Raw genomic sequence first — 16,989 nt, 5'->3', positions numbered from 1 at the left:
TGCAAAAACTTTGTAAGGAAGTAGTAACTTTAACCCACACTATGTTTCAAGTGATCATTTTAATCCAAACCATGATATTTGTCTAACTCTAACCAATTGGTTGCTGTGCCTAAAGCTAACAGGCTTTGTCACACCTTAAAACAGCGACACAAGAACATTTTAAAGCTGCTTGTGAGTTTTTTTTTTTGCAAATCTAGGGTTACCATTTTGCCAAACAAGCATTTCTAAGGTCAAGAATGAAGGTTCAAAGCTCACCGTGAGCTCTTGTGGGTGATAAGACTGAACTTGTGAGTACTTAAACTTGAATTTGCTGCACATACGCACACTTTTTCAAAATAAATTATATTATAGATGATTTTGTCTTTATTGTTATTTCAGTTGTTGCCTCTGTAATTTAAAGACGTGGTTGCATGAGTAACCACTGTGATCAACGTGATGATGTCATCATATTCAAACAATTATCTCAGCCTAACCAAACATAAATCACAGTAGTAATTTTGATAACACTGACATTACTTTTACAATAACACATACACCCACGTACCCAAAAAGGCATTTCCTCCAATGGAGCCACGACCCCTTTCACTGGTTCGTCGTTCCTATTGGGTGAAGCTGGAAGGGGGGCGTTATCTACGAAAGTGCACTCTTGCCCATGAAAGTGGCTCGTGTGGGTGTCAGTTATCACTGAATACAAAACTGCGTCAATGTAGCGGGAGAAAGCGCGAATGCTGCCGGAAGCTGTACTGTTCTGACTTCAAAATAATGCACATATTTGATAAAAATGTAAAATTACAAACGTTGGGGACATTAGGATAGTAGACAGAAATATGAAGTTAAGTTATGCTATAGAAATATATTTTAAGAAATATGTTTGTTGATATGTATGGGGAACTTCTGTTGAACAGGTAAATCATTTATAATACATCTTTATTGCACAGCAGTGGTTAACTTTGCATGGTGACCATATAAATCCTCTATATCTAAACTCATACTTCCATTTCCTCAGAAATATACACAAGGAATGACTATATGCAAGTGAAACCGTTTCTGTGAACTGTAAACAGGATACAAATAGTGCAAAGAAGTTAAAATTACTGAGATAAATATTAAATGATAAAATAAGACAAGATATTCCTTGATTAGTCCCACAATGGGAATGTGTGGACAGTAAAAATAGTAGAGCATCAATAAGAAAGAATAAAGAACAATAAATAAGTATGAGAAACAATAACAGCAACAGTAGAGTATATCATAAAAATAGTAATTATAACAATTGTGACATTATTTACATTATTTGCAGCACAACAGTGATATTGGTATTGAGTGGTAATGTACCAGAGATGATATTGTGAGTGGTTATATATAATATATACAGCCTGTAAGGATATACAGTAGTGATTGAAATATATTGCACTGCATATTGTTATTACACTGATATATGCATTACATTCACTGATCCTTTACTCCACAAGTAGGTTTACTTTAACTTAATGTACTCTTTCTACACTTACGGGTCTTTTATTGTTATTATTATTATTAGTAGTAGTAGTTGTAGTAGTATCATCATTATCACTGCAGTGTATGTAGGAGTGTCTGTCTGTGAAAACTATTTAGAAACATTTATTTTGCAAGTCCATACAGGAAGTAGTATGTGTGTGTTGTCGCTGCCTTGCCGGAAGTTCCCCACAAGTGTGTAGTTGGTATCAGTGGTGGTCATTAGGGCTACATACAGTAGACAGACTGGTACATTTCACAGAAGAGGACGGCTCACTCACACCTAACAGCTGTTTGTAGGGAAAAAAAGGATTAAGGAGAAGGCAAGAAACTCTCGACTCCATGTTCTCTCCTTCTCTGTAAACAGCGGATAATCTGTGCTCCTCACTGGAAACAAAGCCACACCAACCAGATGCGGCTCTCACTTTATCTACGGCTGCAGCTGTGTAGGTGGAGGCATTATCTGCTGTCGCACTGTTGATAAAAACCGCCAGAGTAAAGCTCACAGGGATTACATAGAGAAGCAGCATCAGAAGTGTTTTATCCTCACCACAGCGACGACACGAAGATCGTTTCTGAAGCGAGATGCACCATTTGGAGGAGTGAGCTTCGACACTTGGCCCGCTGCTGCTGCTGTTGCTGCTGCTGTTGCTGCTGCCGGGGCTTCAATATGGGAGACTGAAGCAGGTAATGTCAACAGAGACGCCGTTAAAGATAACAAGAGGCGGTCGATAACTATAATAATAACATTTGAATTTAAATCTTAGATACGTTTTCTAGACAGTGAAAGTGAAACACGTTTGTTTGTTTTTTTGCGCTCTCTTCGTCCTCAGAGATGGAAACTCTAACATGAATCAGTGTTTGTCGTCTCAACCATTTTGCTCCCATAACAACAGAACAGAGGCTGGAGTCACACGCACACACACACACACACACTGAATGATAAGAAGGTAACACTGTCATGGGGAGCTGCTGTTGGCTTCAGTTGATCTCGGTGGGAGGTCTGTGTGTGGAGTGAAGGCCTGCTTAGAAAGAGGTGGGATCATATTTGGCATTTGGTCCCCCCCCCCCCCCCCAACATTTAGGTCAGTTTTCAGGACACCTCAAAGCTCTTTCCCAAATTGATTCATCCGTTGTGCACATTTTTTTGAATTTTTTAAAGCATTGGGTGGATTAGGGTAATGTGGGACATTGACTAATGTGGGACAACTTTTTCTATTCAGTTATTCTAAAGCTAACTAGTATAATGCAAAGTGTGTAAGTTATATTGTTTAACATTACACATGTGAACATACAGGCTACTAGTTTTTTTTTTTAACAATCTGATGCAAAAAGCAAAACAACATGTAGGCCGACAAAATTAAATGACCAAATATGGTCGTGCACATTTCAGAAAGTATTTCTAAACCTTAAAAACTAGTGTCCCAGATTATAAAATCTACTCATTCTGAAATGATTTGACACGAGGAATATTAATATATGTGCCATGTTCCTTCTGAGTACAATATCTAAAAATTGTCTTCTGATTTAACAAGGAAACATCTCAGGGATTTCATAATGATATTATGTGTTAGATTCATATGTTAATATGGTGAACAAGTCAGAATTGCAAAAAGTGTCCCACATTACCCTAATCCACCCTATATGTAAAGATTTTAACTTGAATCTCTCCTGCAGGGTCATCAACATCATGTGTCCAACATATGGCCACTTGGACTTATATTTCATATATGCACAATAACCAGGGTTGTGAAGGTTACCGTGGAGATATAATATGTTATAAATTACTACTTACACTATTTAAAATGTAATAAGTAATGTAACTATTTCAATGACTTCATCAAAGTAATGTAACTTATTACATTTGATGACTTTTTGATGACTTTTCTAACCAGTGTTTCCAGCTGTTAGAGTAAATGTTCCCATTAAGCACCAAAATCTAAGTCCAGCTGTTTTTCATGGATACTGACATGATTTATAAGAGAGATCATTTCTTATAAAGAACATTTATCTCTCATTGTAAAATGTATTTATTAGTTCATGTAGATTTTGGAATATAAAATAAAGATATTTGATGAAAAATGTCAAAAGTCTGTAATGAGCTTAATTAGTACTGTGACACCATTTAAGCCCATGTGTGTTCCAAATAAACCCACATCATGATTTATTTACTAAATATAAAAAATATTGATTTCAAAGAATTAAAAACAGTAATTTATGTATTCAGTAACATGTTCTTTCAAGTTCAGACAGAATATTAAATCATGAGAAAATGTAAATAAAATATTCACTAGTGGTTTGGGTGTGTCACTAACTAATAAAAAATCAAATTAAATTAAAACAAAAAAGATTTAACACCTTATTTCTTTAAATTTGACTCAACCCACCGTCTGTCTTAAACAAGGCCGTAAACTTAATGTGTTCATTCGCAGTGAATCGCTTGAGTATTAAGCTAACGTTACTGCAAGTTAGCTAGCAACTTGACGCCTATTCACAATTTATTTGAAGTGTACGGTGTCTAATCCAAAATGCTTCCTCTCATTACATCATTACAGCTTGCTAATTTATCTAAATTCTGCTAGCAGAACGAACATTAGCCGAGTTCAGTGATAAAGTAGTGGCCTGTTGTGCTTTTATACAGTGAAGAATTCTAATTTAGAACAGATTATTACACATCTAGTATTTTTTCCACATTTGTCTGACTGAAATAAAAAGTCTCAACTGTCACAGTGGTTGAATTCAGTTACTTACTTACAAAAAAAAATCACATTATTTTGGCTTTTCTTTGCTTCCGTATCAGTCCATCATCAGTATTAAACAAAACCAGCTGAAATAGACCAGGTGCTTTCTGACAGCTTGTTATTGCATTCACTTGTAAATCTTTTCGCATCAACAAAGACCCCCTCCAGGCAGGCTGCCAGTGAATCTTTTAGTCTCCTCCGTGTACTCCCAAGTGATTCAAGGTTACAAGATGTGACTGAGAAGCTCTCATCATATTTTTTTCTCTCCCTGCAATTCTCTGTTGCATAATTGCGTCGCCACATATTTCAGCCGTTCTCAGCCTTTCAGAATGTTAAGTGCTCGATCATCGCTTTTTTTTTTTTTTTACTGCGGCTTTACTTGATTGCTCGGAGGCTCAAGTGGCTATTTTAACATTGTAGGTCAGTCTGGCCCCCGAAAGGACAAAGAACAGATGTGACATTACCTTTTCTCTTTAAGAGATACCACGCTGCACTGTATGGTCATCAACAAGGCCCATCTCCTCTCAAAAAAAAATGTCACATGTGAAATGAATGGAGCAGGAAATGGATCCGAGATTAGACCAGTTTCTTATTTGCTCTCATTCAGCAGGTCTTCATTGTGATGAAGCAGCGGGTAACCGTGGCAGTACAATACCCTCGTCATCATCATATGAATAAAGCCAGCCTGTTTATCTCCTTACTGCTAAGCCTTTTTTCTCTCTTTGCTGTCTTGGTGACAGATGTGATAAAACTATCTGTGGAGTGACTATATATCTAAGTATCAAAGCAACAGCCATCCTGTGTTATAATAGCATAGCTCCATGGCAGAAAAAAAAAGGCTGACATGCTTTTTTTAATGCCTCCACTGTGCACAAAATTGCTCATAATTGCTTGATTTTCACACCCACGCTGGGCTAGAAATAAACAAACAAAAAAAAGCTTCATTTGTGTGGACATGAATCATTTTAAGACCTTACAAATGGACTTTAAAAGCCGCCCTTCACTACGCCACATTTATTTGGCATTTGCTGCTTAGCAAACCGTAAATGATACCAGGCAGTCTGAAATAACAGCGTCCAATGTTTATACAAGTGTACAAGTGATAAGGGTTTTTATTGCAGTATTTGACTTGTCCCCAGTTGAACACTGGCTGCTGGTTACTGGCAGCGGTTGAGAAAAGCACTTTGTTTTAACAGCGTCTGGCAAACACCAGGAGATTCTTTATTTTTCCGCTAGTTAGACAAACACAGTACAGTGGCACATTTTTATTTAGGTTCTTTAAGGAAAATACACGTGTTGACTTTCTTTCCCACAGTTAGCTGAGAAGATGATATCAAGACGTAGTTAGCCTAGCTTAGCATAAAAAAAAGTGGAAGCAGAGGGAAACGGCTAGCTTGGCTCTGTCCAAAGGGAAACCTACCAACACCTCATACTTGCTTTTTTAACACAGTGTACACCAAGAGAGTTTTAAATTTAACCAAGAGAAATGTAAAAATAACATTGTTTAGTTAGTCAGACTTCATGAGGCTGGCTAGTCATTACACCGGACCGTTAGCTAAGAAAGTTCCGGAATGTAACCACGTAAAACAACAAGTTGTTGCCTTCTATGTTTATACTGACTAAACAAACAAGACGCAACCATTTTTAGAGGTGTTTGTAGGTGTATTTTGGATAGAGTCAGGCTAGCTGTTTCCCCTTGTTTCTAGTCTTTATGCTAAGCTAGGCTATAAATAAAGGTTATACTACTGCTACTACTAACCACCTCATGACTCCATCATTACACTTAAACTCAATCTTCTCTTCTCCCTATCAAAGAAGAAAGCAAATAAGTAGCTAAACGTCGAGCTACTCTTTTAACCACACTGACTTTGATTATTTGTAGCATTAAAATCCTTATAACATTTTGAACCAGTTAGCTTTAGGTTTTAAATGTTCATCGAACTCTTTCACACTGAGTTCCTGTGGTGCTGGGTTGTAGAAAAGTCTATAAAAACAACAGAAAGATTCTAGTATGCAGGTTCCACGCTACATTTGTTTTCTTAACTTATAGCACTCATTGAATTTGTCATGCTTTGATACATACAGAATTAAAACAGCAAGTCGAGCAAACTGTGATTAGCTCCTGTGATAGAAGGGCAGGAGTTTGCATGTTTTTCAATTGGAAATGGCCACAATTTAAATTCTTAAGCCATTAACATACTTGAATTACTCGTCACTCATTCTGGTTGAACCTTAGCAAGTATAAGTCTGTATGCCTGTATGTTTGGCAGAGATCATGGCAGTGTGGAGTTAACCAGGGAGATGTAGTTATATAACCGTGAGTTACAGCCTCACAGTTAATGTTACAACTCCAAGGGGAATTTTGATAGGAAGGATGCCGGCTTAATCTGGTCCTTTCACACAGATGGTTTTCATTTTTATATCAACTCTTAATCTTTATATTTACTCCAGAATCAGAGGGAACTTTCAGTTGTATATTGTGTGATATGTTTTTTATTTGCCTGCATTCACTACATTTTTGTGTACATCGTAGGGTCTGCCAGCCATGAAGACGCCGCCATGTTGTGTTGAGCTGGGAATACCTGTATCCACAACATCATGTTCAGCATGAGCTCACCAGCGATGATGCCTGCTCACCCTGGGGAAGAATGGTTCACTCCGCTACAGTTCCCCTTCCAGAGGCAGGGGACGTTGAAGCCAGTCTCTGCTGCCTCGTTACGGGGCTGCTGAACCTTTCCGCGGGGCCGCTGATGGAGAACATCTCCATGGCGAACGTTTCCCTGGGCTCCCGGTCGCCCCCGGAGCCGGTCACACCGACGGCGGATCCCCCGGAGAGCCTGCAAGGCGTCGGCCTACCTCTGCAGGTCTTCTTCTGCTTCGTCATGGTGGCCATACTGCTGGTGGCTCTGTTGGGAAACGTGGTGGTGTGCCTGATGGTTTACCAGAGATCTGCCATGCGCTCGGCCATCAACATCCTCCTGGCGAGCCTGGCGTTTGCAGACATGATGCTGGCCATCCTGAACATGCCATTCGCTCTGGTTACTGTCGTGACAACCAACTGGATTTTTGGAGACGTTTTCTGTCGAGTTTCGGCCATGCTCTTTTGGTTCTTTGTAATGGAGGGCGTGGCTATACTGCTTATAATAAGCATAGATCGCTTTCTTATTATTGTCCAGAAGCAAGATAAGCTGAGCCCACAGAGAGCTAAAGTGCTAATCGTGGTCACATGGGGACTCTCTTTTATTTTTTCTTTCCCTCTAGCTGTTGGTTCCCCTCCCCTACAGATCCCTCCCAGGGCCCCTCAGTGTGTTTTTGGCTACAGCATTGAGCCTGGTTACCACACGTATGTATTGATAATAATGCTAGTCTTCTTCTTCATACCTTTCATGGTCATGCTGTACACATTCATGGGGATCCTGAACACCATCCGCCACAACGCCATCCGCATCCACAGCCACCCGGACAGCATCTGTCTGAGCCAGGCCAGCAAACTGGGTCTGCTGAGCCTCCAGAGACCCTTCCAAATGAACATAGACATGAGCTTCAAGACCCGTGCCTTCACCACCATCCTCATCCTCTTCTCCGTGTTTACAGTGTGCTGGGCACCCTTCACTGCCTACAGTCTGATAACTACCTTCAGTGACGGCTTCTACCACAAAGACAGCTTTTTTCAAGTGAGTACATGGGTCCTGTGGTTGTGCTACCTCAAGTCAGCCCTCAACCCTCTCATTTACTACTGGCGGATCAAGAAGTTCCGCGACGCCTGCCTCGATCTGATGCCCAAGTACTTCAAGTTTCTTCCTCAGCTGCCAGGCAACACTAAGAGGCGCATACAGCCAAGCGCTGTGTATGTGTGCGGAGAGCATCGCTCTGTGGTTTAAAGGGCCTATCCACCCTCAAACACTTTTACACTGTTAAAAAAAACCATCTACTGACATGATGTACCTTCATTTCTGGGACTGTTTTTATTGTTTGGTGGTATATTTCTCATAGCAGGTGTTCAGACAGAAAGAAAAAAAAAGCGCTGCATTCAATAAAGGTTATGGGTTGCATTGGTGTGGATGAGTGGCTGGAGATACCAGTGAGACAATTAATGTAAATGAAGGAGAAGAAGTTTGAGCCATATTCCTGAGTTTTACAGCTTATGAGATGATAAAACACCTGTTCAGTGGTTTATTACATTTACAATATTAGCTCTAAAACCTAAACTTTGATACCGATACCCAAACACTACTTTTTTCCATACCTTACTTTGCCAACCTAATACAAACAACGATACAGTAACATTAATAAAAAGTCTAACATCAGTTGAAGTTAAGGACTATCTGACTGTAATAAACTATTCTTTTTAAACTGGGATATCCAATAGGTCAGAGGCTACTGGGTTCACCTTAATGATGACCTGGAGCCAGTAGTACCATCTGTAAGTTCAATCTTAGCTTATTTTTAACATCAGTGTTTACTAAGTGGTTATCACCCAATCAGAACTGGTTGGACCACACAATGTAATTCTTACATAGAATTGAGTTGTTACTTACTGCAGTTGGCAGCTGTAGAACTGTAGCATAAGCTTGCTATTACCAATAGTTAGCTGTTAATCCATTTACTGCCGAGAATAGTTTTGACTGGTAATGTATGTCAGTTTATAGTTAAATGTGCATGCTAGGCTTGAGTACTGAATTCTTAACCTTCACGTCCATGGTCCATAGACTGTATAAAAATAAGGTGTAGCTGTGGTGTCTCTGGTTTTACAGCACCGTGCTGAGCAGGTGATAGGTGTATTGATGGTGTTTGTGTGCTCTAAAGGACTTCACGTCGCTGATGTCATGACACAGCCAATGGACTGTTAACCTAGCATGCCAATCCTGTGATCTATCTGTAGTAACAACATAGGTGTTTTTCTTTTTTTATAAGGCCATCAGCAGTCAGTGTGCTGTAGTAAGTCTCTAGTTTGAAAGTTGTTGTAGTTACTAAGAACTTTTGAAAGATTAACACACAACTAAATGATGGATTTATGAGTAGCTGGTGCAACCCAGTCTGGCAAGGTTTAATAGTTATTTGCATAAAAGAGTGATTATTTCAAGCTAGATGTAAAATAGACGACGCTCCTTCTGCATCAACCTTTTTTCTACATCTTATAAACATGCCACTTACTGGTCTTTGCCTCTCATGTAGAAAGGGGGAAGACATTACCACTCTAGCAGTGCCATGATTCATTTTCTAAAACGTTATGAACCTTTTTTTCTAGACTACACTGGAAGTCCAATTACCTTTTTTGAGCCTGAATATTGTTACGGTCATAGGACAAGAAGATGTATCAAGTCGAAGGCGGCTGGACTCTTGAGTACAGAGTGTTCTCTTAGTCTCAAATAGCAGAACAGATAGCAGGTCTGTTTGTGTTTGAGTACTTCTAGACAGTTGCCTTTGACTTACCACAACTGGAGAGACAACCATAAAGGGAAAATTGATGATAGAAGAGGTAGGGACACTCATCTCCATCAACAGCAACCTCAGCAGTAGGGTTGGGTATCGTTACCTAGAGTCCATCGTAGAGACCGATACGATTGGCGTCTGTTATGATGGTGAAAGTTGGCAAGAACACCAAACTACTCAAACATTTGACCTTTATGTACTCGACTACAAAACATTTCGGTTCGATACCCAGCCCTACTGCGTAGACCAGAATGCAGTGCGGCGTCCCTCTTTAAACCTGCTCTTTCTCCTGTAATGCTACACCTATTCAACCGACAGTACACACACTTCTCTGAGGGTGACATGGTCTCCGCAATGCAAAGAAATCTTTTAAGTGAAGCGGTCGACTGAAGGACACCATAAAAGTAAATGAAAACACTTTATAATTCCGGGAGTGCACTGAGTACCACAGTATCCACGGGTGAATTTATTTTGCTTTAATATTGTACTTAGGAAGACAAGGCGCTGCTGGGTTTGACTTGATCATACGTCGTTTTTCTTGCCACTGAAATCACGACGAAGCGGGGAAACGACTGTGTTTTAGCTACGTAGGATTTGTTTTACATGGCATGTAAATTATTAGCTTCAATGGAGTTTGAAAAAATGTGGTTAGAAAAGTGGCCACAACACATTTGAACGTGTTTTTATTTAAATGTTTTGAATGTGCCTATTGAGTAGTCCATTTGCCAGTCAGAATGCTGCTATATCTGGTGAAAATGTGCAATTTCAGTGTACTGTACTGTTGAATGTAATAAAAGAAATAGACATTTCTTACCTTGGTAAACTGTCTTAAAAGGCTCTTTTATTTGTGTATAGTGGATACAGTCCGAAGTTGCTGTGTCTGGAAATATTGAAGTATGGACAATTTGGCCTGGGGGGACAAGAGGAAGCCAGTCAGAGCTGTAAGCACATTAACAATGGCTTGGGGGAAATGGCATCTGACACTAAAACATACATACATTGACCAACATTTAGATTTTGGGATTTGAATACATATGGAATACAGCTGGGAAGTTACAGAATGATATATCTTTAAAATATGGACACACCCTTTAACATATACAGTAATACACCTGCAAATACACTTTAATATGTAAAATCAGGTGCATTTGCCCTTTAACAAGCAGGCAGCTTTACTCTGTGATAATATTGGATTTAAATTGTTCTATTTTTCAGGCAGTTCATTCACCAGATTAAACAGACATGATCATATTGTTTTATCTCATGTTACTTAATTGAATTTCCATCAAATATGAAACATGTAAAATTATGAAAGGTGATTTTTTTTCCCATACCACCAAATACTAAGAGTCGCCCATTTAAGTGGTTAATAAAGCTGAAAAAGCTTTAATTAATATCTCATTGTCCTGCAAACCTAAATATCTATAACTCACACCTCTATAAGCCTGCATACTGAGGCACGTAAACCCTTCAGCCTATTGATGATCTCTGTTTGCATTGAGACACTGATACATGACTGCAGTATGACACAAGACTCAAATATTCCCTGTTCCATGTGTACACACTTGTCATTAGATGTGATTTGCTGTAGTTCCTGTGTACTGTATTTCCTCTAATACTGAATACAAAATTTTTGGCAGTGGACCACTTAGCTCTAACATGTGAGTAGCATGCTCATGGATGTGCGCTTGATTCAAATATGCGCCGTTATCTCCATATTTAAATGAGATCGCATCTCCTCTGTCTACCTCCCCTCGCTGTGATGGTCAGCTTTGAATGAAAATAGCATGTTTATTTATTTATTTAGATATATTAAATTCAAGCAGTGGACATGTTACATCCATGAATCTACTATTTAACTGGCATTTAACTGTTCATGCCAACCACACTCCCAGCCATTATCAGAGACCTGGCTTTTAATTGTATAGTGGCCATTATTAGAGAAAATACGGTAATTATTTAGAGACTAAATACTAGAGCTTTTCTGTTTAGGGTGTGATAGAAGATGCAATCTGTGCATCTGTGGAGCCCTGTGTTTATTAGGCTATGTGTTGCCTCTATGCAAGCTCTTCGTTAATTATCCTCCTCCCTATGCATCACCTGTGTTTCCTCTTTCCACTCGGGGACTCCACTTCCTGTCATCGTCCCCGCTGAGTGCTTCGGTGAAGGCGACGTGCGCCCACCGTGCATTTATGCATTACTCCTCCATAAGATGATTTCCCCTCAAGCCTCGCTTTGACTTTGACCGGGGGGCCTCTGCCAGTCGTACGCCTCACAGTCACGTCGACACAGCCTGTTGTGTGCAATGCATCTGATAATAGAAATGCTGGGGAGCTCTATTATAGCTGCCGTGCATGACAACGAGCCTCCGGTCTGTTTACAAGTCTCACGGCTCACTGTTTGTTGTGCAGAACGCGCCGTCTCCCCGCTTCCTGCTCGCAGCGTCTCACACCACAGATGATGAGTTAGAGTTTTATCAAAGAGGATGTGAATTTCATCTCCTCAGGTCTGGATTACTAACCTGACAAAGTGGGCCCCGCATCACAAACTGTGTGGTGGTAGATTGATTCATTGGAACATATTAGAGTATCCACAACTAACGGGTAATATGAACTAACAAGACAAAAGCCTTAAGGTGGGTCCTGCTCTATTAGCAGACCATAACAACAACAATCCTGCAGGTTTATTGCATGTGTCACACTGTGCAACATTCAACGTTAGACAGTTCTAATGAAATCTTGGTCAAAATCAGTGTCAGACTGTACAAGTGAGGACTTCAGATTGTGAGATGAATGCGTGGTGACAAGGGCTGGGTATCAGTACTTGATACCTTTAAGGTATCCACTGAAATAAATCGATACCAAGTAGTATCGAAACATCTCCTGTCAAAGTATACCTGCAATCCATCCTTGGCTAGTAAGCTGGCATAACACCGAACACCTGACTGAGCGAGTAGCAAAAAGCTAAAATGACACTTACAAAATGTTGTGTCTACCAGTATATTCTATATCGTTTCATTTCATATTCATTGGTTGTTTTGTTGACATGGGTCGTAGCAGAAGTCACAGTGAGAGAATTGAGAGCTGTGTTCGATCACCAAAGCTCAAAATCGTCGGTCGCTGGACCACAAGTGTCACAATGAGATCTGAGAGCACCATTATGGATTGTCAGCCAGCCCAAAATCACACAGCATAAAGTTTCTTTATTGTGCTGATATTGTGCTCACACAATGCATATTCCTAAATGGATTTGTGTTTAATCCTGAACAGAATGCAAGAAGAGAGAGGGGGAGGAATATGGTGGTTTCATTTTTGTCCCAGGGTCTCCTACTAGGTTTGTCCACCCCTGATTTTTTTTTATATCTGTATTATCACAGTGATATCTAAATGGGCAAAATTCAAGTTTAAGAATTTTAAATTTTAGATTTAAAAAAAAAAAGATGGCAGATGCAACTTACCTCTTGTGGTATCTTACCATGCTGATTTTATTTCTATTTGTGTTGTTCAGTTAATGATTTATTGAATTGAAAGTGACATTTTAAAAAGTCTTTTTTTCCAGATAGCTCTGTGCATAATCTACTGACTCAGCTCATCAGCGTTTTCATTTCAGTTCATGTCGGAGCCTTGCAGCCTGCGTTGGTGACTGTTCACTACATGAAGCCTGATTCAGAAACACATTCTCTTGTTAACCATGAATATATCAGTATTATACAAAAAGCCACAGAGGCCACCCACAGAAGCTCTCTGTAGCAATTAAACCGGTGTTTAATTTTAATAAACGAGTTGAGCATCTTCATTAGTAAATATCATTCTGCTGTTAGACAGAAAGGTCCGACAGGATAATGTGGTAATGTGTTTATTTCTAAGACAAAAAAATCAAAAAAATGTAATCAAAACCAATTATTCTTACTAAGGTTAATAAAATGCTGCTCATTCCAATCCAATCTGCAACTCAGACACTAATCACTATCAGCTGTGCATCCAGGTAATAAAACATCCCTGCAGTTGCTGCTCTATCATATATGGCACGATAAGGATGTTAACCTTAGCTGTGACCCCAACACTTCAGTGTGGAACCATACTCATTATAGTGAAACATATTTTCTCTCCACCTCAGCAGCTGATGGTAACAGAGCACATTGTTTTCGACATGATATGAGAGCAACAGGAAGATGGTCGAATCAGTGCTCTGCATTTTTCTTAAATCCCCAAATGTATCGGCTCACACTTGATTCTAAATTTAAAGCCACTTCCGAAGAAACAAGATATTGAATGTGAATTTAAAATAAGGAAGAGGAAGCCTTCTAGCCAATAATACAGAGACTCTTTAGGGACCGCTTCGATCTGCAAAGCAAGGTGCTGATGATGGATGGTAGCAGCAGAGCTCTCGGCCTCATGTGATCTTCATCTGAGTACATTATCTCCATGATATCCACTGGTCAAGCCTCTGCATTTACAGCACACCTGCTATTTGTTATCTTGATTCTACCCATATTATGATCAGAGCTAAGTGAGGCTGGCAGATGTGTCAACAAAACACAGAGCTTTTACTACTCTTGCTGAAGCTAGCAGTGAGAGGTACAGTTAGGTGGTTTTAAAACTTGGCTGGATGTTCTTCATGGATGTATGAAGAGAGTTGGATATGGCAAAAAATCATCTCCCCCACAGACTACCATTATAAAAAAAGTCATCTATAAAACTGCTGACAGGAAAACTACAACTGCAAATAAAGCCAGTCAGTATTCTTTGTACAGTGAATTTTTAATCCATGAAGGTTTTATATTTGTTCCTCAAGCCTAGAAAATACTTTTAAAATCTGTGATGTCATCATGATGTCATAGCAGGAGACACACTACTATGCATATTCATTACTTGTTCCTTTACATTTGGTTTGATTTGGTCTGTTTGGTATTGTGTCTTTAAAAAAAAAACACTTTTCTGTATGATTTTTTTTATATATATATATATATATATAAACTTTATTTATGAGAATTTTACAAAATAAAATAAAACAAACACACTGCCAGCGTACAGTAAAGATGGGCATGAAAGAAAGATGAACCTAGCAGATCACAGCACACTACAATGCAATACAACACAATACAGTGTGGTCCAATTTAATTAGGTCCCAGTGAGATACCTCTCCTTCCTCATATTATCAATAGAGACTTTAAGAAACTTTTTTATATTTGTATATGTAAATGAAGTCTCATTCAAGGAGAAGTTTAGTCATGAAATCTCGTGAGAGTTGAGTCGTTGTGGAAATCAGCCAGACTAAATATTCAGTCATGATTTTGTAAATTTTTTGGATAACACTCATTTATAGTATCTGTACACACTCCTCTTTCCAGCTCTGTCATGGCTGAATATGGTAAAGGAAAAAAATTGATGTTTCTGTATGATACTTTTCCATAATGTTGCCATACACAATGAGAGTCTTTCAGATGGCAATAACACTTACAGTGGACTGGCCTTGAATCACTCTCACTCAATACTGAACCAATTTCAAACATTATTGTCCCCATTAGTCCTTTAGACATAAAAAGATGGGGAAATAAGGTCCAGATTGAAAAAAAGAAAACAATTTTCCCTTTAAAGATCACACTGGCAATATATTTGACAAACTTTTTAATGAATATTTATTTTATTATTGTTACAATAAACACACAGCAGTATGAGCTGATTAAGGATGATTAGAAATGACATTTGGTGTTTGTTTTTTTTTTTTTTGTTTTTTTTTACAGCAATGGCATCCAGCTGTTTCTGCTTCACTTACATATTCTACACAGAGCTGATAGAAGCCTTTCACTGAGATCAAGACCCAAACATAAAGTATATTAATAAAATATCAATATTTATATATCTGCGTCATCATTTCAATGCTTAATTTATTGTTTAAAATGTATAAATAAAGATTTACTGTACATTCAACAAGGTTAATGGTTTGTTAATGGCACTAACTACCTTCCACTATCTGCTACTACTCAGTTATATTATCCGTATGAGGAATATGATTGTAAGTCAATATTTAATTTGAAATATGCCTTTCAAAGCTGCCCACCTTTAATGTCAGCCCAAAAGACACATCAAAGAGAAGTTATCTGCGAGGACTGTGAGACATGAAAGAAGAGCAAATGAGGTTGCAGGCAGCTTGTAGCATCATGTGGAAAAACCTCGCCTGTACGGAAAAGGTCAGCATGGTGTTTTTCCCAGCAGAAATCAGACCGACTAGACTCTCCATGACCTCTGTGGTCCTCTACAGCTGGGTCACATACAGATGCTTCCACTGAGCGCTGAGATGAGACTAGTTTGATTCGCTCTAGACATGTGATTATAAAGGATGGCGTTCTTAATCAGCTCCCTCCCAGGATTCATTATGCAGCCAGCAGTGAGTAATGAGCATGCCCAGAGCTTTGAAGCTCACTTTAATCATCGCACTGAAGACTATTACTAAGCAACAGGAACTTGCAGATGTCTCAGGAGGACGCATGGTGACAGTGGATGGAGTGATGTTCACCTAAAGAGTCTTTTTTTTCCAAGATTAAGTTAAAGTAGCGCTTGTGGTTTTCCATTGTTTCTATTTTATCTATCGTTGTTTATTGGTTTTTTTTAGCATGAATGAATCCCCCCAAAGCCAAAAACCAAAGATTTGCCTCGAACCAATGATCATCAGTGATGCATGTCATCTGGAACATCTGAGAAGCTGCAACAGATGCCAGTTGTGTGTGTTTTGTGTTTTCTAAACCCCGAAAATAAAAAGGCTGGGATTCTCATAGTTAGAGTTTCGTCTTGTTTTCTGATTTCAATCATCAAAGCAATCAATCACATATTTTGTGGTATCTGGTTTTAGGAGAATGCACATGTTCCCCAAAACATGTTGGAATTCTTAAAAGATTATTAGCTTGTTTATAACACTACTAATAGCCATTTCCCAAGTCATTTTAGAATAGTGTTTTTCCTCTGTTCTCTGTTTTTTCTGTTTTTCACATTATGCAACAAACAACATTTGCTTTTTTTTTTTGTCTGACCTGCATTATGCTCTGCATTGAAAATAATATGTATAGTTTAAAATAAGTGGTATTTTCCTTTAAAGTTTAAGGCTAATGTTTGCTGATGACACACCATGAGACTAACTTTTAAGGCAATAACATTGTCTTCCTGTCACAAAAAAAAAATTAAATTCATAAGCAATAAAAAGCATCCCCAGGGGTTTTGCTAATGTTAGTAAACAGTACTACTGCTTTTTAGGGTGACGTTACTGATTCAGTTCACTGATGTTATGACTTTACTTGTGCTACTATTAGGCTATAAGCTTTAGCATT

The 16,989-nt window shown here is 38.8% G+C and overlaps 1 protein-coding gene across 1 annotated transcript; it reads left to right on the top strand.

Annotated features, from left to right (window-relative positions):
- The first annotated feature begins 1,717 nt into the window (after positions 1-1,717).
- gpr63 (G protein-coupled receptor 63) lies at positions 1,718-8,151 on the top strand. The gene is made up of 2 exons (XM_062437276.1): positions 1,718-2,181; positions 6,769-8,151. Exon 2 carries the CDS (start codon positions 6,884-6,886, stop codon positions 8,114-8,116), a length of 1,233 nt encoding a protein of 410 aa, XP_062293260.1. The 5' UTR covers positions 1,718-2,181; positions 6,769-6,883; the 3' UTR covers positions 8,117-8,151.
- The last annotated feature ends 8,838 nt before the right edge of the window (positions 8,152-16,989 follow it).

This window comes from Scomber scombrus, chromosome 17 (assembly GCF_963691925.1).
Source record: "Scomber scombrus chromosome 17, fScoSco1.1, whole genome shotgun sequence".
In the NCBI taxonomy this organism is placed as follows: domain Eukaryota; kingdom Metazoa; phylum Chordata; class Actinopteri; order Scombriformes; family Scombridae; genus Scomber; species Scomber scombrus.
Note: the sequence above shows the minus strand (reverse complement) of the source record. Positions and strands in the feature narration are given on the sequence as shown.